Genomic DNA, 22,149 nt, shown 5'->3' on the forward strand with positions numbered 1-22,149 from the left:
AAAGAGATCACTTTTCACTTTCTCGTCAGTCCAAACCTTGTCCTTGGTTCTATCATGGAAGACGTAATTGAAATATGCACCTGGAATTAAATCACATTGGTATAAAGAGCCGGAAAGGAAAAAGAGGAGGAAAGAAGCCGGCCGTACTTGTGATGGTTCCCAAAGATCCAATATGACGTAAACATACTCTCAATAATTTAGATATAAAACTAAAAAAAAAAGCTAATTTAAGTGTGTTTTTGACACTTCAGTTGGCTTCATAGATAGACGGATCCATGATATTACGAGTAGGTGAAAAACGATATAATAATCTATCCAAATATTATATTTATCGAAACACTGCAACACAATTGAACATACCACACTACATCATGAAACAACCATCCAACCAGATATGAGTAGAATTACATATATATATATATATATAATATATATAATATATATACCAGTAGAACCCTTCATAGAAGAAACTCAAAAACAGCTGAATTAACATAATTCATCATATCATTAGAGGAGTAATCCATTGAAAATGAACAAGCTTTATATACAAAATACACCTTCTTCAAACATTAAAAACAACACAAGATTGGTTACCCATTAGTGTAGAGAACTTCATCCAGTAAGAAACATCAGCATCAATATTCACTGTAATTGCTGTAATCATCCCTGGCTGTTATGTTGTTTTCAACTCTCTCTGCAATCTTGGCTTCTTCATACTTCAATCCTTCCCCCAATGTCAATCCTCTCAGTGTACCAGCCACTGCTCCAACCGCCAATCCGGTGCCTACCCCCATCCCCATTTTCCCACTACGCTTCTGATCGTAAGGAGGATAATAATCAACAGGGGCGCTTGGCCTCGAACCCAAACTGCCATAGCTAGATTGCCGCTCTACAAATGGTCGTGGAGGAGGGGGAGGTTGAGAGTAATACCCAGGTAAGTAAGTAGAGTAAGGATCAGAGAATCCACTGTAAGGAAAAGAATGTTGCTGCGGAGGAGGAGGTGGTGGTGATGGAGAAGCAGGTGGCGGCGGTGCCACTACATGCGACGGAGGAGGATGAGGGTGTGAGGGGTATGGGGAAGAAGGAAATGTTCTATAGGAAGGGGGAGGAGGAGGAGGGGCAGTAGAGTAATAATAGCTAGAAGGAGGGGGTATTTGGTAATCTAGGGTTGGAGATAATTCACGAATAGCAAGCTTGAGTCGGATCTTACCATGAGGACGACCGGAAGGTCGCCGGAGCTCAAAAGTTCTGATTTTGTTGTAATCGTCGACGTTAACCAGTTCCTTCAACGGAACCCTAAGTGTACCGACTAAAGGTTTGGGAGTTTCCGAAGGTTTTGAATGGAAGATCTCAAGAGTAAGAACAGCATCGTGAGGAGGAGATTGAGATTGGGGAAGATGGAGGACGAATCGTTCGTTCCAAACGGGTCGGGTATTGCCGGAATCATCAGCTTGTGTGGCGCGACGTTGATCCGGGTCGACCCAAAAAATAACATAGGGCTTGAGATCGCCGTGATGCCAATTGACATTTTTCAGATGCTTGGCGGAGACGATGGTGATTTCGAGATCGTAGGTTTTCTGGGGAGGACGAGAAGAACCAGTTGCCATTTCTGATTTTTGGGGAATGGAAGAAATGGAGAAGGTGTTTTATATGGGTCAGATAACAGTGGATTTTGTGGGATACCAATTTTAAATTTTTCTAAGAACTTTCGAAAATCTGACTGAGCTAATTATTTAGATACATTTTAATTTATAATATTACTAATCTTATCAGATATATGTTTACATAATGTGTTTCGAAATATAAATAGTCAAAATTAGATATAATTTATTTTAGATATACAGTAAGTGTATTTGTATGTATCTGGATTATATAGACAAATCTCGCTTGCCTCCCTCCCATCTCACTAGTCACTCTCCCATGTATCTAAGACAAATCTCGCTAGCTTCCCTCTTGTTGAAGATACATGTGAATCACACGAGATACAAACAAATACATATATCTTGTGTGTATCTAGTATGTTGATTCACATGTATCTGAAATACATAGACAAATCTCACTTAATTCCCTCATGTTTTCGCTCACCTCTCTCCCTATTTTAATGTATTTATCTGCTAGCAAAAATACATGTATCTAGGTGTATCTTCCTCAATATATGATAAAAAAAAAACTCTTATTTAGTGAAAAAATACGTAATTATTTTGAAAATATATGTACAATTGGCATATATGGTATAGATGTAGTATGTCTAATAGTTTTCCCTAAATCTTATTACTTCCTTCGTCTCAAAATAAGTGTCGTATTAGCAAAATTATTGTATACTTATTTTGCGCTCATGTTTCTGGATAACTACTTTATACTATATATACACATCGTAAAGAAAGGTTTTTGAGATGAAATGCACCATTGCTTATTTAGCTCCAAATCAAACAACTATGCCTCAGTCTCGAATAAGTTGAGATTGGCTATATGAATCCTCGGTATTTGATTTATGTCCAACTCATGTCAAGCTCCAAAATAAACGTTGAAACAAATAACATACAGTGGTTCTTGGTTGAAGGTTTAGCAACTAAGACAGGTATTATGAATCATTTCTAAACACAAGCAAATACTTGTTATGATGTTACAATAGAAATTAGAAAATGTCATCTGCACAATGCTGAGTGACCTAGCAATAAAGATTATAAATCTTGAATTTCCACTCTTAAGGGATATAAAAAAAAATGTCATTTTCTGCACATAAGACCTCTGTATAAGGCAACAAACTGTGAATACAAACACTTCAACTTCCTCTCCAATCAGTAGAACTTCCAAAATCAGCGGAGGGTCATCACAAATTCACAATATCCAGCACCTGCAACCTGATGCGTCTTGTGCTCCTTCAAACCATCGATCCCAGGAAGGATTTGTTGGACCGTGTGTTCTGGTGGAGGAAATATCATAAAATTTAGCGAAATATGACACTCATAAGACGCTGCGATAAATGAAGAGTAATTCTTACACTGGTAGTAATGGATCTGGCCTTGTTTCCACATTACTTAGCATCCTAAGCCCATGTAAGAGAATCAAGTTAGATAACCATAACATGCACTGAACATACGGTCTCAAGGCTTTACAGATATCAAGTTAAATATATTATGTTTGTACTTACTCCTTGCAAGCAGCTGATGCCTTTTCCATTTTGTCAAGCAATTCAAGTTCTTCCTGCACATGTTACATCATCAGCAATTTTGTAGTATGTATGGTCGGTAAACTACAGAAGAAGGCTTAATAAACAGGTAACAATTTTCCCAGAGGGTTTGGTCAGTGGCAAGAGAGTAATTTGTGGGTTAGGTGCACATCACGGGTTAGATCCCAACCACAAACCAAAGTCGGGTACTTGAGAGGAGAATGGTAGATGAGTGGATCCATTATCCACCAAGTTTTGAACTGTAGGCCACTAGCCCTCATGGATTTGTTGGTTATTATAAATAAAACAAAACAAGTAACAATCAACAAGAAATAGATACTGTATCATGTCTGATGTTGGAACATGAAAAACAACTGAGATCAACCACACCTAGCCTTAAGCCCTTGCGAAGAAGATTGAGGCAATGCCACCAGATATGGCACGACATGTGGAAGATAACTTTCCAAATAACGGAAAGCACAGCAGCTGTCAAATTAAGGGCTCAAAGAAGGAAGGAAGACCCTGGGAAAGAAACACAACATCAAAAGGAGTCGAAGGATATTCCATTAATATATAAGGTCCATATTCACAGTATCTTGTTGGACTTTGTGCAACTAAAATTTGTTCAAGGATTCTAGACCATAGGAGCTTTGCTATAATATAGAAGAAAAAAGAATTGCAACTTGTAACCTGGATCACATCCATAGCACATATCTTTTTCGTTTTCCTTTTTAATAATTCAGGAGTATTTAATGTTACGCCACATTGGTCTCAGACGTATCCTGTACATATATAATACAACACACATTAAGCCCCCCAAAATGTCTTAGCCTATCATCTATACATGCTGGACACGCTATCACCAAGTATTAGCTCAATTAAGATTGCCAGTACTTGATGAACAGATAGAAGTATTCACTATTATTTACTAACCACATTGAAGATACTCAAGCACAGCCTAATGGTTGCACGAATCTCATTTGCGTTGGTGCACAAACATTCATAGAAACAACAAGAAGTAGAGGGAGAAACAATTAGGAAGAGTATTGAGTTCCACACAGTACATATCTAAGTAACAGAAAAATTCTTGTAATTTCCTACCTGCAACTCACATATGTAATATTTAGGTTACTGAGCAATCAGAATCTATCAACTGATCAGCCTGGTTTACACAACTCAAGTCTTATAAAGTGAAAAACTCAGTGACTGTGATGTTCAACCTGCATCGCATTCTTCCCTCATTAAAGTTCTAGAATCCTTAGAGAGCCCAAGAATGATAATTTTTGGATCTAATCAGGTCATATGGAATTGATAATTCCTTAATGGAAGGCCTTCTCTTACCAATTCAAATCAGCTTGTATACTAAACATTTATCTCTAGGTGTAAAGAACATTTTACAGATCATCTAAATTATATGTGGCAATGTGTGATGGGACGTCACATATCTAGTGGATACGAGTACATAATTTAAATAGAGAAAGATTTGATTCTCCCATTAGCAAAGGGGGTACATAAGATATACCACAAAGCTCATGCCATTTCTAGTTCTCTATTATGTGATGAATTTAGCTGTATATATGACTGATCACTGTAAATGAGCTTCCTTTCACAGATAATGAGTCAGGAGAAACTTGGGAAAAAATATGTTCTGAAGAATCACATGCATATGTAGAGAAATTGCAAATATTGTAAATGTGCTTTTTAAATGATATGTTTGACACTAATAAAGTGTTTTCATGAAGAAGATTCATAATTCATTAAGGCAAGACTTTCAGTAGCCATTATTTTGTGGCTTCACTTATTAGGAGTGTTATCTGAACTTTTGCAGCAAGGAGTCAAGGACAAAACATCCTTCTCTCTCCTAGAAACTCCTTTACATGAAGATTATTGTAAGAACTCCTTTCTCAGGTTGCTTTGCATGAACCGGATCACTTGAACTGGTTGAAGTCCTTCGAAGTAACTCTAACCAATAAAGTTCTTCTTGCTCAGAGGATAGAACATTTTAGAATATAAAAACCAAACGAGCACGAGGTGTTGTGTTTCTCTCAACATGTTCTATTTCCCAAGTTTGATGTGTAAGATCACAGGGACGTAAAGATAATTTAAGCAACTATGAACCAAGACTAGGTCAAATATTTATAAAGGTAACAACTTTTAGCTCACAAAAACATCAGCGTAAGTTCACATTTTATTTTTTATAGTGGTGGTAATTGGTATCCTGGACAGATTTGTGCGCACATCAACACCAGATACCTACAACCCCCCCCCCCCCCCCCAATTGGCACAAATATTAGATACCTACACCCCCAACAATGCTTAAAGAGATGTAAATAAATTTTCTGACCTTTTCCTATGCTGACATCTGAGTGCATTGTATACTCCGTGTCTTTAACTGAATACCTCTTTTTTATAAGTTTAACTAAATACATTTTTCCTGGTAGTGGATTACTAATTTCAGCCTCCCAATATGACAAGTCAAGTTACTTTTCATGGGATCCATGAATAATCATTTGATAAGATTGGATCAATTTCTAAAGAAAAAGTTTCCAAAGTCAATATATACGAATGCACATTAAAATGCTATTTGTGAGTGATAATTAATCCCTCTACAAACTAATAGTTTTAAACATTACAAGACATTTAAGTTCAAATTATTACTCTATCTTACTCATTCTTATGACGTCTAGTCATGATTGATACCATTCTGTTTCTGTACAGCTTTCACAATTTTCAAGAATTCAAATTGATAAAGTGGTTCAAATTTTAAACTTTGATGTAATGTTTTTTCTATTAGATTCATGTTTTCTCCACAAGCAGAAATATATTTGTAAGTCAAAATTAACACCGTATTTGCAATGTTCAATCAAATACTTCCATATAAAAAGGGATGAAGCCTGAAGGAGTATAATATTCTAGCCCTTTTCTCAGAGATAATGAAATGATAAAAGGAGTGAAGCTAAGAACTAATGTCAAGAAGCAAAAGTCAAAAAACAAAGATTCTAATTGCACGGTCAGAGAAGATTCTAATATCTGTCTCCTTCCATATATCCGATAACCATGAAAATTTGTCTGCTTTAGAAATCCTCACAGCTAGATATCCCCAACCAACACAAAATCTTCAAATATTTGCATTTATATCTCGGAATCTCCTCCACATGTATTCCAGGGGTGACGAAGAAGAAGATTCCACTGTGTAGCTAGGTAAAAAATTCCTTTTTATGTATGTATAGTACATATTGACTCCCCTTGCCTTCTTTGTAGGTTTACTCCTTCAGAATTTTGACACCCCTTATTGCTTCCCATAATGAACAACAAAATCCACAATAAGGAAAAGCCAAAATAACAGAACAGCTTATTTTGTTTTCTGGCAGTGAAGCAACTCAGTTTAATTACTTTGATTGGTTTGTGGTCCAATGATACTTTTCCTACTCCAGGTTTCTATTTCCCCTTGTATCCCCCCCCCCTCTTCTCTACCGTCTCTTTCTTCCTCCCACTCCAACATCAAATAAGTAAGGGCTTCCGATGTTCAACTAACAGCTCCTTAATGGAGAGAAACAATGTCCACTATATTCTTTCTGATTTCAGATGTTTAGAGGAAGGGATACCTGTTAATGCCTCATCAGATACTATATCAACAGTCTATTTTATATATAGTTACAAATCAAGCCTTCATAATCTTTTAAGCAACACAAATAAAAAAGCATTTCAAACAATAACATGTAAATTTTGCATTCAGTGCAGTAGTTTTTTAGAACAAAGGTGTATACACATATATATAAGCAAACTCTGAACCAACTTCCAAAACCTAAAACAACTGACTTGTGGATTCAAGCATCTAAATATGAATGAAGAAGAACTAAAGCTTAAAGACGGCCAGAATTCATGGTTGAAGTTCAATACAGGTCTCCAATGAAACATCAGTGAGCCCTATATGTCATATGTTCAACAGGTTTCAAGGCTCTCGGTAAAACTCCATGCCAAGTCCAAAACATACTCAAATAATTATTATTCAAACTCTCAAAAAACATTAAGCTTTCACTTCAAAACTCAAATGAACTCCCCCTACTACATCGAAAATGAAACGAAAGGGGACATACACCCTCACACTTCCACAACTCAAGAACTTTAATCAGATATGAAACATGAAATAGCTCATTTTTTATGACAAGGGAACCCGCAACCACTACTCCTTGGGTGACCACGGGGCAAACCTGGCTCTTGTGCAACAGCTCGCAAACCACAAAGGAGAGGTAAACCACACTAGGCAAGTGCGTGCGAGAAGATGAAATAGCTCATTAGCACATTAATTCAACCAAAAAGGTAAAAAAGCCCCTCTTTACAGAATTGAAGTAAAGAAAAGCTCTCTTCTTTTTTTTCAGTTGATGATCAACCCATTTCACATATTACCAAACACATAGAACAATAGCTCCCTTTTTTTAACATCATTCATTACTCCCATCTGCACTGTGTACCAATACAACACAAGACTCCCCTTGAAGAAAGATTCAAACTTTTCCTCATATATATCAAATTCACAACAACCATATTCAGCAAACCAGAAAAAACAGACAAAATTTCGAAGCAACAAAACAAAAAGTCAATAAGAGACATCAGAAGAACCTCTAAAAAACGAGTTTCTTGCTCAAGTCTCTTCAATTCAGCAGATATCCGATGCTTCCCTCTAGTATCAGCTGCTGCCACAACCGATCTCACCTGTTCTGAGCTCTCTGATTGCATTTCTCACAATTAATCAAAACCCAAATACCTAAAGAATCAGAAAAGTTCAAAAACCCAAAAAAGGAAAGAACATTTTATACGAAAAACAAGAAACCAAATCCCTAAAGAATCAAAATCATGCAAATGAAACTAGAGATTCTGAAACTGTTCAGAGACTAAAAAACAAAAACCCCCATTTGGAAAAAGAATCAAGAAAGCACTCAATTTTCATTAAAAATAAAAAAACTTGAGATTCTGGAACTGTTCAAGAAACCAGATAAAGGGTTTTAGCAGTTTCTGCAGAACAAGAAATGGACAATTGAAGAGACAATGCAGAGTGCTTGAAGGTGGGGGTAGTAGAAGTGGGGTGGTTGGGGTGGGGGGGTGGTTTACTTTTGTTTTGTTGGTCTACAAAGTGAATTGAAATGTTCCAAGAGATAGGCAAAGCAGAAAGAACAAAGAAGAAAGATGAAACCAAAAAGAAGAAAAAAAACAAAAAGGAAAGTTGGCTTTTTTGGTTTTAAAATTATTTTTCTTTTTGAATAATGAGAAAGTTGGTAATCTTCTTTCACTTATTTTACTTTACAAGATATTCTTCCTTTTTTGTCTCTTTTTTCTTTTTTGCTTCTGTGTTTGGGTTTTTGGGGTGTTGGGGTTTGGGTGGGGGTTGTGGGGGTGGAAATGAAATCAAAGTTTTAATTTTATGAGTTTTGAATTTTTATAATAATAATTTCAAGTGTTAATATACTACGGCTAAACTCTAAATTTAATATACTTCTTAATACAAATATATAATTTTGAGAAATTTGATTAACGGTCGAATTCGTACTCAAACTTCTAACTCCGGCTCTAAAAGGGTTAAGGGGGATAAGCGGAAGTCTCCTGCAAAATCAGAGTTTTAATTTTATTAATTTTAAACTTTTATAATATTTTATGTGTTAATAACTAAATTCTAAATTTTATATACTCTTTAATATAAATTATATCATTTGAATAAAAATAATTAAATTTGATCGAATTCGTATTCGAGCACTCGCCCAGAGAGAGTGTTGAGGGGATTTAGGGGAAGTTTCCCACTGTTGAGTTCAGCTACTGAGCACTTGGAAGTTGGAACACTGATTTTGTCACCCTCAACAGTAAGCTCCAATATATATCAATATCAGTACCATCTATATTACCTCTTTGTTTCAATTTATATAATATTATTTAATTAATTAAATATATGATACTAATAAATATTAGCTGGCTTGCTCCCAATTTTTAATCTATTTCTACATAGAATAGAATGTCAACAACCTTGAAATTAGCAGTCGAATTTAGGGAGTTGTGATCCATCTCAATACATATAATTTAACTGATTTCCTATAATTATAATATAATGAAAGCCAGATCATTTTGAGTTGGTGTTGAATTCTTTTTTTTTTTTTTTATAACGATGGTTTTCAGGTCAACTATCGCACATCTCAATTAATTTAACGGGATATCTATCACCTCTCACCAAAGTAATTCTGTCCACCAAAGCTAGAACAAATAGAAAAAATCACTTAATATTTTTGTATCAACATTGAATTTTGAACATGAGATCTCATAATTCCTTAATACTTTCTTAGATTGTAAGCCAATGGAATTTATTACAAGTATAAAGTAAATAGTTGCAAAGAAGGAGGAGTCAGGTTTGAAGTTTTTCAATGCTCGAGCTAAACTTTAAATAATTTTTAAAAATAGATTATGTTTTAAATGACGTTGTGCACATATACTTTATTTCAAGATTTCTATATAAGTCGTAGCTGAAATTTCTTTAAATTAACTTCAGGTGCGTGCGTTTGAAGTTCAGACATACACGTAATATGTTTGAAGTTTGATCTGTCAATAATGCTTAACTTCAGACAATTTGAAAATAAGTAAACTCATATATTTTTGTGTAAAATTTAGATATATATAATTAATCTTTAGATATTTGCAATATCTCATCTCTCAAATATCCTTCTTCATGTAGTACAACAAAATATCAAAGACATCAATAATATCAGTTTGAGATTAGTTTAAATAATCAATTGTCATCTCTTACCATATTTTAAATTTTTTGTAACAACAACCACTTGATTATTTTAAACACACTTTTCATCAAATCAACTTCTTCAAGCTTGCAACAAAAGCAATTTTTTAGATGTATAAATTTACTCCTTAAATGTTGTAAATAAAAGCTATCGGGAGAAGAAAACAAGCTTTAATCAAACAACACCGTCTTAATTTAAATTTACTCTCATATTCGATATTCAAAACCACTTATTCATGCAAATAGTGATTTCATTATTGAAAATCTTTACGGGTTATTATGAATGCAAAGTTTTTTAAAAGGTAACTACACCTTAAATAGCGTTGTGCAAAAAGGCTGATTTTTCTAAAAAAAAATGTTTTAAATGGTTCCATAGCAACTACAATCGATGAAGATATGACTCAATTTAAAGTTATCGAGGACACAATTTTAAATAGGAGGGTGTGAAGTACATATTAGGGTAGAAAGTAGTAAGCAGTGGAGTGTTGTCTTGCTTTTCAAGGGTTTAGGTGTTTGTTGCTATTGTAGTTGGTTGTTTAGTGTGTTTTGATTGTCGCACTATCCGTTGTTCTTGTCCTTTTTTTTTTGTAGGATTTGCGCTACTTTCTTTTTTCTCACTGCTTTCTTGTTTTTTATTCTCTGTAGTTGGATTTGCTACACTTGAGCCGATTAGAGTCTTTTACAAACAACCTCCTTATCTCTACGAGGTAGTGATAAAATCTGCGTAAATCATACCTTCCCCAAACCTTACTCATGGAAATCTATTGAATATGTTATTGTTTTTGCTCACAGAGCAAACAAAAGTCAAAAGTTTAAAGTTAAACAAAAAGTTTTATTAATAGAGAAAGTGAGGTTAAAAATTTAAGACCACCTACCTCTGAAGGCTATTTTTGTGAATCATTCCTTATGATCTACCAGGCCCAAATATTATTCTTGTACCAGATGCTGGGCCGCTTCACCCAATGCAGGCCCAACATGATCCCATCACCAATAATTTACTAGCAGCTATTTGACCATGAATTTTTTTTGAGCAACTTTCATATATAGCAAACATAAAAAACATATTTGTATACTATATCTATAATTTGCATAATTGCGCTCCATAACAAACTTTATGTTTGCTATGACTATTAATATGTATATTTCGCTATACATATACAAAAGAAGCAATTGTATAATCTGTATCGGTATACATATACAAAAGAATCAATTGTAAAATCTGTGTTTGTATAAAGTGAGAAAGAGAGAAAGACAAAAGAAAACTGGGCAGAGGAAGATCTGTATTTGTATAATCATAAGTGTATAGGATGAAAATATATGTAGTTGTATTTGTATACACAATTTTCTCTCGTTTTATACAAACACAAACACAATTTATACATTTGTGTTTGTATAAAGTGATAGAGGCGAAGATAGACTGCCCAACGAGAAACGAGAGTGGCGAGCGAGATATTCAGGGAGAGAGGCGAAATGACAACAGTTTGCTACGGGTTACAATTAAATCAAACTGTGGTTATAACATTTAATTTGAATTAATAGTTTGCTATTTTATATAATTTTCCTTTTTTTTCTTAATTAAAATACTTTTTTCACTTTATTTAAAAATGCATGCTTGATTTTGAAATAACCAATGATCTTTTAAAAATAATTTTTCTGTCTTTAAAAGATAGTAGTGAAATTTGCATATATTCTATTGTTCCTTCATTATAAAATATTGAAATTGAGTTTAAAATTTGAAAAAAATGTTGTATTCCAACTCTACTTTTGTAAATTTCCCTACAAATATAACTAAGCATAACTCCATCAACTTCATAAATTTTAAATATTTAAAATCTACTACCAAACTTCTCAATTGTTGTTTTTCATTAAAAAAAAAAGAAAAGAAGGTGAAAGTTATATTTGCATGGCATTCTAACTTTTTTGTATTTTTATTAGTGTATACCTATAAGAAGGGAAGTTTTTTTTATGGGAAGGGAAATGGGAAAATTTTGAAATTTGGTTGGCTCATTTGTCAAATTTCAAATTTCGTACTAATTGATATTGAGTTAAGCTCATTTAATAATTGGAGTTGTGTGAAATTTGTCTCTCGTTATCCAAGCTTGATAATTGATATGATAGCGATTCATTTTTCGTCATTGTTCTTGCACGTTTTTTGAAATATATTAACAAAAATTAATGTAAATATTAATTGAAACCAAATCGATCGATTAGTAAATATATGGAGATCAATAACTAAGTGCATGCCAATTTTATTTTAAATATTATTAGAACTATTATCATTTTAAATATTATCTCAACAAAAATCAATGCAACTCTTTTTGAAGATTATTATATTAGCAATAAATGAAATTTCACTAAATAAGATCCGAAAAGTAGAATCTTATTATTATTTAATCAAGGTAGAAAGACTTGTTTTAAAAATTAAAATATTTTAATTTATAATACATAAATAAAAATAAATATTTCATGAAAATATATAATTTTAAAATATAGTAGTAAATAACAAAAATAAAATAATTTTTCTAATTACTCCCTCCGTTTAAAAAAGAATGACCTCCTTTCTTTTTTAGTCAGTTTAAAAAAAAAAGACCTCTTTTTTTTTTGTAACATTTTAATTTCAGTTTTTCACGTGACATGTTTAAGGTCACAAGATTAAAGGTAATTTTGTACATTTAACATAACTATAGTTTAGAACCACAAAATTCAAAAGTCTACTTTATTTTCTTAAATTTTGTGTCAAATCAAATTAGATCATTCTTTGTGAAATCAAAGGAGTAATAGTTTTTAAAGTATACATTTCTTAAGTCTAATACGTGTCAACTCAAAGTCCATTTTTGTGCCACGTACATGCAAACACTACTTTATTTTCCCTTCTCGATAAGTCCAGGCGTTCCTCGTTGCTTCGATCTCCCCTACGAAAAACTCTCGTAAAAAAAAATAAAAATGAATCCAATTAATATTTTCCCTAAAAGCTTCTCACAATTGTCTTCACTTACTAATCTCCATAAACTCTCACAAATTCGTATTGCTTCAATTCAATTAATACAGCACCACCGTGGATCCCGCAAATATTCCTCCGATGATCATCCACCGGAAAAGCCACCGCCGGAATTTCCTGCGGCTCCGCAACCAGACAAGCCTTCCGAGTCGTCCGAAATCCCTAGCGCTCCGAACGACGACCCGACTCCGAAGACAACACAATACCGGGGCAGCCCGTATGGTTCCGGGGCAGCTATACCTCAGCAAAGTTCCAAGTCAAAAGTGCGACAACCTCATGGTGCTGAAGTGAAAACACCTGTTCCACCGGAGTCCGATGATATCGTTCCCTCTTAATTGTGAATGGCGATGTGTCAAATATCTACTGCAGTTAAAAGCGCTCAAATTCGCAAAAAATAGCAAGTTTTGTTATATTTTCAAAATAATAATAATAATAATAATGTAGCAGTATTTTAATTTTAAAATGTTGCGGAAATTATGTTGATATAATAGTTACTGTAGTCTGTATGTGTACGGAAATTTGTGGAATAAGTATTTGTGGGTTTTTGTATATATAGTAGTTTAAAAGAGATTTTTACATAAAAAGTTCGTCCAATTCATAGTTTTACACTTTTTTAATCGATATATAGATAGTTAGATATTATACCCTTGTTATATATTCAAATAGTATATATAATGTTATATAATATTATATTGAGATACATGACGTAATATTTTATGTTAAACGGCATATTTTGAAAATTTTAAATTGTTCTTTAATCGCATTCGAGGAATGCGTTTTATTCATTGTCAGTGATCTTCAATGCATCTCTTGGTTTTCTCCCTTATTAGCATTAGCATTAACTGAACTAGTAAGTAACATATATTTTCTATCATTACACGAAAATTTCACTTTATTGCATATATTTTCACCATTTTATTAATTTAATTATTCTCACATAAATACACATATGTATAACATCTACTTAATGGTACAAATTTGAGATTATAACATCTACTTAATGGTACAAATTTGAGATTATTAAATTATGTGAATTTATAAAAACATCAGTTGGTATATATTTTTTTATACAAATATTTATTTAAATTTGAGAGAATAGAGCGAGTAACTAAATTAGGTAAGATGACCGTAAACCATCTTTACAAAAAACAATAACTAGAATAAAAATATACAAAATTTTATCAAATAAATTTAAGACCTCTCATAGAGATTTGACTTTAGGCCACCAATTTTTTTAGCCACTCTTGTGCACGCACACTCAAAGTTAAAGATCATAGATACAAGTTAAAATCAAGTTAAATGACACATTTGTATATTATGCACTATTTATTAGACGACAAAATATATATATGCACCATTTTCTAACAAAAGATATCTCCACTCTACATTGCAAAGTTTAGAAGTATATTTGCCTATTTTCCCTTTTTTTTTAAACATTCTATACCTTGGGGTGTCAACAGAAACACCCGTTTGGCCATACAATATGGAATCATGATATATATGATATCATAATATGAAATTATGAGATTAAGTTGAAGTTTTGTTTGGATATGCGATATGAAATTTTTTTGTATTGTATATTTTCTCATAAGTTGTAAAACTATTAAAATAGCCCCAACTGTTTATTCAATCTTACCACATAAACAAAAATTATAAAATCGCATAATAAATTATTACAAAACTATTTGTTCTTCAACTTAAGTAACTGTTTCATCTAACTTTAATTCAATAAAAAAAATTGAACATAAATTATAGTGTACTAGTCTTTAATATAATCCTCCCACATAGTACAAACAATCTTCTCACGTTGAACTAGCATTTCTCGATCATATAACCGAGAAGATGAACCAACATTATTACTTTGAACCATTTGTTGGTTAGTATCATTCACAACTATATTTTCATGTTCATAGACCATAAATATTTCATCACTCTTTTGGTATTTTCGCAAATATTTATGTAACACTTACAAGTTATGACAATTTTTACTTGTGTGTCAATAATGATTCATGCCTTGTTTCACTTGTGTGCAATTACACATTTTCAGTGCATTAATTTCGTACTAAAATCAAACATATTGGAAGTAGTGATTATCAAACATACATCAAACAATTTTGTCTTTTTTCATATTAAATTGCTTCAAACATTTTCATATGTAGCCGAAAGAGAATTTTTTTTATTATGAAAAAACAAAAAAATATTAGTCCCTCCGTTCTTATTTATATTCACTAAATCAATCCCTACTTTATCATTTGTATTCACCAAATTTAAAGTAATAACAAATTTTATGTTGGTGAGAATAAGAAATTTTAAAAAGTAATAATGTGATTATCAATTTTATTTAATTTACATATGAAATAAATGGTTAGTAGATATAAATGTGGATTTGTTTTAACAAAATATAAACTTTTGGGCCAATTTTTGTTTTTAAAAATTCTCAAATCATGATATGAATACACAAATAATATTTTTTGGAGAATATGTGATTCCATCTCATGATATGAAATCATGAGATGGAATCAGCGTGAAATCGTATGTCTAAATGTTGATTTCATCTCACGATTCCATATCGTGATATAATATCGCATGACCAACCGCCTACTTAATTTTACACAATCAATAACCGACGATGTAAATATTGTTTTACACAATCAATAACTGTGAAGCCTATTACAGGCAATCAATCTGTTAGTACTTTTTCTGTTCCTATTTGCTTGTTCATTTTTGACTTGACATACCTATTAAGAAATTAATAATTGACATAGTAAATTTACTATTTTACCCCTATTATTTGATATAATTTCAAAATCAATTCACTACCTTTTTAAAAAAAAACAAAAACATTAATTTTCTAAATAAACTGAGAATATAATAGGTAAACCATATTGTCTTTTTAAAAACACAAATAAAAAATCAAAATTGGACAAGTAAAAGAAACAAAGAAAGTATCCACCATTGTGGAAACTATTTTTTATACAAACAAGCACTTTAGAACTTATTATATGTTAGTTTTAATTAGTTTTACTTTTTAATATTCAAATTATAAATACGGAAAATAGTTATAGAAGACAACTAGGACTATATTTACTCTACTATTTTATTTAGAGTTTAACTAATATGCAGAGACAGTGGATACTTAGTTAAACTCAACTTTATGTACGTATCTCTTTCAATCTTTTGTCTGCAGCGTACTTAATTTGAGTATTTTTTTTGGTTCTTCGGTCTGCAGTGAACTGAATTAGAGTTTTTTTTTTTGAATTTTCGGAGGAATTTGAGTATCGCCGCCCTTACTGCAATGGCTGATTTATTGCCTCAATGTCTTATTCATAAAATACTGTGTCTGCATAGTTTTAAGAGAGCAGCCCAGTTGAGTATTCTTTCTAAAACATGGCTGCAAGCGTGGTTGACTATTCCCAACTTGAGTTATTCACTTGGTTATCTCGAGCATAATATGAAAAAAGTAATGGATAATATCATGGAGAGATATCGAGATGGAAAAATCCCTATTGAAAAGTTAGATTTATCATACTCTGTTGATTCTAATGAAGTTTTTCCTTTGTTTAATAAGTGGCTTGATATTGCACTTCAGAATGGTGTAAAAGATCTTGTCTTTCGAATTCCTAGCCATCTTACGTCATACCCGTTGCCTATGTTAACAATCTTGGCAACAAAATCTTTAAGAGAATTAGTATTAACAGGTTGTGATTTGTACTGTGCTTCATTATCTAGTGGTGTGGTGAATTGCTATTCGTTGAGAAAGCTTTCTCTAACTCAGGTAGGTTTAGGTGATAACACGCTTCAGATTCTACTTAATAGTTGTCCCTTTATTGACAACTTAATTTTAGATTACTGTTCTTGGTTGAAAAAGATTGAGATACTGAATAATCTTCCAAAGATCAAGTCGGTTTCTATTCGGAAATCTGGCACAGAGCTTGTTAAAATTCAAGCACCAACTCTTGAACACTTATCTTATTTTACTGGTGTGGAAGAGTTTGCTATGTTCGATATTGATGCTCCAAATTTGGTGTCATTGGAGTATAAGGGATTTAAATTTCCTGCAACTTTTATGGATACTAATTTGCAATGGAGTTGTTATCCTACGAGATTCGTCCTTGATTCAACTAGCGAAACAATTGCTAGTGTCATGGACGTTTTAATGCATATGATGAGCTCGAGTCATTCTACTTCTCATGGAAGCAACAAGCCTTTGCATCGTCAATTAAAAGAAGTTAAAGCCGATAAATTTGATTGGGAAAACCAGAGATGGCATTGTGATCCTGTGGAACTTGGAAGTGAAAGGATGGCAATAAGGGACCTTAAGGATAAGTTTTGCTTTTTATTATATTGGTCATGCAATTAATTTATCTCTATTCCAAATTGTAATGCATAAGTTCATTAATATAGAGAATAGGACTGCATTTATCACCTGTAATCGTCCTGCATAAGACAGAGTTTGAGCATATGCACTAGTAATTCGACTTGTCAATCTTATTCACCAGCTGATGATAATCCATGACCAGCACAAAGAGTAAGGGTCACCTTACCTCCATCGCCTCTTCCCTTCAAAGTAACCAAAGTTATCACAATTAGCTTTGATGGAAGTCACACAAGCCATCACAATTCCAATAAAGGAAACTGGAAACCCATAACCCTTCAGAGCTTCCTCTATGAACTCCCAACTCACCATATGTCCATATCGTATGCCTTCCTTAGGTCGATCTTTATCATGCACCGAGGGGTGGTTTTCCTATTGTAATGTCGTAGCAGATCATGACAAATCAGAATGTTATGTACTAGTGATCTCCCGTGATGATATGAAACTTGAGCTCCTTTGTTTTCAACAGTTTTTACCAGACTTCTGGCCCTACTGATAGCATGAAATTAGACAGATAAAGTTAGTTGCAGGTTCTTGTGGTTGTGGAGACTTTGCATTGTTATGGAAGAGTTAGAATTATCGAACTTTGGTTCCCCTACAATTGATAAGTGGCTTGACATTGCACTGCATAATGGTGTAAAAGATCTTGTCTTTAAAGTTCCTAGCTTTTCATAGTACCCATTGCCTATTTTTCACAATCTTGACAGCAAAATCTTCAAAAGAGCTGGTTTTGTGGGGTTTTAATTTGAAGCACGTTTCGTTTTCATGTGGTATAGTAAACTGCCAATCATTGTGAAAGCTTTATCTAACTGCTGTCCATTTAGATGAAAACATGCTTCAAACTCTACTTAATAGTTGTCCCTTGACTGTTAGTTTCATCTTTAAGTATTGTTCAGGGTTGGAAAAGATTGAGTTGTTGAATCTTCTAAAGATCAAGTCAACTTTAATTTGGAAAGATAGAAACCAGCTTATTAAAACTCAAGCACCAACGCTCGAGCACTGAACTTATTTTTGTGTTTTGAAAGAGTCTAGTCTTATGTTGGATACTATTGATTATCCAAATTTGGTATCACTAGGGGATAAAATTCCTGAGACTTTTAATGGTAACCATGTAAACATTACCATTACGAGAACAAAAACATACACTCAAAGAGCCCTTGAGTCTCCAACAAAACACAAATACTAATTACACTTGCAGCGTTTGCAAGAAACCACAACATTTACAAGCTTTCTTGATGAACTAAGTACGTCTATTCTATCTAAAATCACCCTCTTAATTTGTGTGTATATCTTAGCCGTCTGTACATGTACTCCTAATACATTCAGAAATGGTTGATCTGCTATGGTGCCCTCTGAGATCAATATAGCTCCTTGTGATTGAGTATTCACATCCCTTAGTCATTCTGTATCTATCTTGAGCATACCAGCTTTACATTTTTACTTTCATGGAGTGTATCTTCCTCCAGTACCAGCTTCTATCTACAGGAGCATTATGTCTCCAGACATCTTCTCCCTCTTTCATATACATGCCATGCACTGACTTAACCCATAGTGAGTCCTTATTAACAATTACTTGCCAAAGCAACTTATCAACAAGATGCAAGGTTCCATAAGCTGCATTCCTTGGTATTTAGCCCTCCGAGCTTCTTAGGCAGATACAGTGTACTCCATGAAACTAGTGACATCTTCTTCTTAACATCAGACCCACCCCATAGGTACTCTCAACATCTAAGTTCTCCCGTTTAGTACCTTATTAGTATTTTTCTTAAGAATAGTTATGTCAAGTGTGATTAAAGTTGGAAACATCAAGACACTAAGAAACTATGTTTGGTGAATAAATGATGCGTTTGTCATCGATAATTGCCTGTTAAAAGCTTTTTCTGACACTTGGATTTGATATACTAGTCTGAGGCCAGCTTATAGGTGTTATATATGTTGTACTTCAAAATCACAGAATCAATTGAGATATACTCAAATAAGAGATCTCACAGTGCCCTGTCTTCTAAAAGTAGTCGCGTGCGTATGCAACTGATAAGAGTGATAGGCCTATTAAAGTCCTCTTGAGGCCTCTGAAGTATGTACCTTGTTGAAAAGAGAAAATTATGCTGCATATAGATCTAACTTAGACTTCTGATATCAGAGGTTCTTTCACATTTGTAAAATTTGATTTTGTTGACGTTATACTAGGCCATAGCACATGCAAGAGGAAAGAATTTCACTATAGAATGGTGAGAAAGACAGAATAAAGAATCTTATGCTTCAACTTCAACACAATTTTATACAATGGTGAGAAAGTGCAAGAATTTAAAGCTAGACATAAAACAGATTAATAAAGTTTAGGAATGAACAAGTGCATTCGTTTTGAAATAGTGATAAATTAATTGCATTGCCAATCTAATAAAAAATAAACTTCCTTCCTGTCCTCCGAAAGGGTGCTTATCGCCAGTTCCCCACTTACGAGTTGCAGCTCTTGATTTTTCCCATCAAAAACTTTTATTTCTTTCAATTGACTATGCCAATGGTTGCTTCTTTCCGAAGAAGAATGACTCAGATTCTTCATATACATCAAACGACTGACGAAACATGTAATCATTTCAACCGTTGATGATAGGTTGAGTCTCCTAGGATTACAACTCCATAGCAAAGCATCCACAAATGTTGGACACTCCCCATATGACCTTGTAATGTTGACATTTAAAACGTCCATTTGGGGGCTAGCAACTCCGTGGTGCTGCTGCAAATCTTTAATCTTGATGTCATTGTATTCGGGAAAACAAAGGAGAACTTGGGACCAAGGGGCCGAATTCGATAGAAGCTTCCTCAACTTACTAAACCATGCAGCATCTAAATTGTTGTTGCCATGAAGAACGATTTTTGAATGCTTCAATTGACTTGAAGCTTTCGCAATTTTAAGTTCAGGAATTTGATATCCTATATACTCAAGTGATACCAAATTCGAAGTTTCAATCTGTCTTATGCCCACACAATACTGAATTTTCAATACTTCTAGGGATTGCGATCTAGAAATAAGGTTATGGAGAAATCCAATACATATCTTCACATATGATAGCTCTAAAGATTTTAGATTCTGACAACCAACGATAACCAAATTTCCCGATAAATAACCATTATAAAACAAGTGTTCAAGAGTTGGTGCTTGGATTTTCACATGTTGGTTTCTATTTATTGATACGGAAACTGACTTGATCTTTTGAAGATTCATAAGCTCAATCTTTACCAACCCCGAACAATGATCAAGGTTGAAAGAGACAATGAAAGGACAACTATTAAGTAAAGTTTGAAGCAAATTTTTGCTTAAAATTATATAAGATAGAGAAAGCTTTCTCAAAGAATGACAATTCGCGAACCCACTAGATGACGAAACATGCATAAGGTTACAACCTTTCAGAACCAATTCTCTTAAGGAATTTGCTGCCAAGACTTTAGAAATAGGAAAAGGATATAATCGTACCGAGTAGAGAAGATCTACATAGACTAAATCTCTTGCGCCATTTTGAAGAGCTGTGTCAAGCCACTTATCAATCAGAGGGAAAACTTGATGACGACGATTGAATTTCGAACAATTTGAAAATCCAAACTTGTCAATGGGGATATTGTTTTCCTTGTATGTCTCCATAATTGCGTCCACTATTTTTGTTTCTTCGAAATATTCAACTAAGAATTCCAAGTTGGGAAGAGTAGACCAAGCTTGTAGCCATGTTTTAGATAGAATTCTCATCCGGGATGCTTGGCCATAGCTAAGATAACAGAGTATTTTGTGAATCACACATTCCAAGAAAATGTCAGCGGTGGCGGCCATGTTTTTGGCTTGAAAGGGGAATTGACAAATACGGTGGAAAAAAGGTAAAATAAAGCCCTATTTATGCTTTAGAAACCCTAATTAATTTCTAACGACTTTACCCTTTTTCTTAATTACTTAGACTATCTCCAACCTCACTTTATTTTACTCTTCATTCTCTATATTTGGAGAGTAAAACAGACAATTGGATCTCCATCTGCTCTCTAAAAAGCTCTCTATTCTCTATTTATAGAAAGGTAAATAGTACTCCCTCCGTCCCTATTTAGTTGTCCATATTTTCTCTTTTAGTTATTCCTATTTAGTTGTCCATTTTGACAAATCAAGAAAGAACAACAAATTTTTTCCTATTATACCTTTATTTAAACTTCTTGAAAATTTCTAGTAAGCTGTAATTCATCATTTTTGAAACTATACAATACATTTATTATGCTTGGGGAGTTACACAGTCCTATAAGTTACCTATAAAGCATTTTGTTAGTTTATGAGTAAAATTTTTGAACAATTTTTTTAAATTAAAAAATGGACAGAAATAAAGTTGAAGTTTCAACTAATTCTCCTATCAAAGTAGAAGGCTCACTTATATTGATTGAAGATCCACTTCAATAGAAATATTTAAATCTATTCCATTCATTGAACTTGATTTATTTTGTCTTGTATCCATTGGTTGTTTGATTTCTCATTTCATTGAAGCATTTTTTTATAACAAAATATTTTGATGGGAAATTTTTAAATGTTACAAAAAATTGTAAAAGTGTATGTTGTTTTCCTCCAATTTATTTCACTTGAACTCAAAGAAGTGGCTGCAATTTTGAAGTGAAAAATTGTTATAAATAAAGTAAATAAACTTATGAACTTCCTAGCATTGATTAATTATCTTGAGTGAATTTATTTTAGAATTGTAAATTGTACTATAAGGGTAAAATTGTAACTTTACTATGCTAATCATTGTTGCCTTATCTGTGTGTCATTTCTAAAGTGGACAACTAAATAACGATGGAGGGAGTATTTCTTTAAA

At 33.2% G+C, this 22,149-nt stretch overlaps 4 protein-coding genes across 4 annotated transcripts; 1 reads left to right on the plus strand and 3 right to left on the minus strand.

Annotated features, from left to right (window-relative positions):
• Positions 1-290: 290 nt before the first annotated feature.
• On the minus strand, positions 291-1,651 carry LOC125839479 (formin-like protein 20). The gene has a single exon (XM_049518455.1). It carries the CDS (start codon positions 1,605-1,607, stop codon positions 636-638), a length of 972 nt encoding a protein of 323 aa, XP_049374412.1. The 5' UTR covers positions 1,608-1,651; the 3' UTR covers positions 291-635.
• A 964-nt stretch (positions 1,652-2,615) lies between these two features.
• LOC125839489 (guanine nucleotide-binding protein subunit gamma 1-like) lies at positions 2,616-8,533 on the minus strand. Its single transcript, XM_049518463.1, has 4 exons — positions 7,790-8,533; positions 3,152-3,204; positions 3,002-3,046; positions 2,616-2,923 (listed from the first exon to the last, which is right to left on the minus strand). Exons 1-4 carry the CDS (start codon positions 7,904-7,906, stop codon positions 2,839-2,841), a joined length of 300 nt encoding a protein of 99 aa, XP_049374420.1. The 5' UTR covers positions 7,907-8,533; the 3' UTR covers positions 2,616-2,838.
• A 7,701-nt stretch (positions 8,534-16,234) lies between these two features.
• On the plus strand, positions 16,235-17,299 carry LOC125839419 (FBD-associated F-box protein At3g52670-like). Its single transcript, XM_049518399.1, has one exon. It carries the CDS (start codon positions 16,235-16,237, stop codon positions 17,297-17,299), a length of 1,065 nt encoding a protein of 354 aa, XP_049374356.1.
• Positions 17,300-19,644: 2,345 nt separating this feature from the next.
• On the minus strand, positions 19,645-21,134 carry LOC125839420 (probable F-box protein At1g60180). Its single transcript, XM_049518400.1, has one exon. The coding sequence runs from the start codon at positions 21,132-21,134 to the stop codon at positions 19,692-19,694; it is 1,443 nt and encodes a 480-aa protein (XP_049374357.1). The 3' UTR covers positions 19,645-19,691.
• Between the last annotated feature and the right edge of the window lie 1,015 nt (positions 21,135-22,149).

The sequence above is a fragment of the Solanum verrucosum genome, unplaced genomic scaffold (genome assembly GCF_900185275.1).
Source record: "Solanum verrucosum unplaced genomic scaffold, falcon-dt-bn FXZP01000306.1, whole genome shotgun sequence".
In the NCBI taxonomy this organism is placed as follows: domain Eukaryota; kingdom Viridiplantae; phylum Streptophyta; class Magnoliopsida; order Solanales; family Solanaceae; genus Solanum; species Solanum verrucosum.

Bases quoted from the DNA above. Each gene is read 5' to 3' on its own strand.
- LOC125839489 (XM_049518463.1), bottom strand. From the start codon at position 7,906: ATGCAATCAGAGAGCTCAGAACAGGTGAGATCGGTTGTGGCAGCAGCT. The intron at 3,047-3,151 runs GTAAGTACAAAC...ACATGGGCTTAG, and splicing joins GCATCAGCTGCTTGCAAGGA to GATGCTAAGTAATGTGGAAA. The intron at 2,924-3,001 runs GTAAGAATTACT...TTCCTCCACCAG, and splicing joins CCAGATCCATTACTACCAGT to AACACACGGTCCAACAAATC.
- LOC125839479 (XM_049518455.1), bottom strand. From the start codon at position 1,607: ATGGCAACTGGTTCTTCTCGTCCTCCCCAGAAAACCTACGATCTCGAA.
- LOC125839420 (XM_049518400.1), bottom strand. From the start codon at position 21,134: ATGGCCGCCACCGCTGACATTTTCTTGGAATGTGTGATTCACAAAATA.
- LOC125839419 (XM_049518399.1), top strand. From the start codon at position 16,235: ATGGCTGATTTATTGCCTCAATGTCTTATTCATAAAATACTGTGTCTG.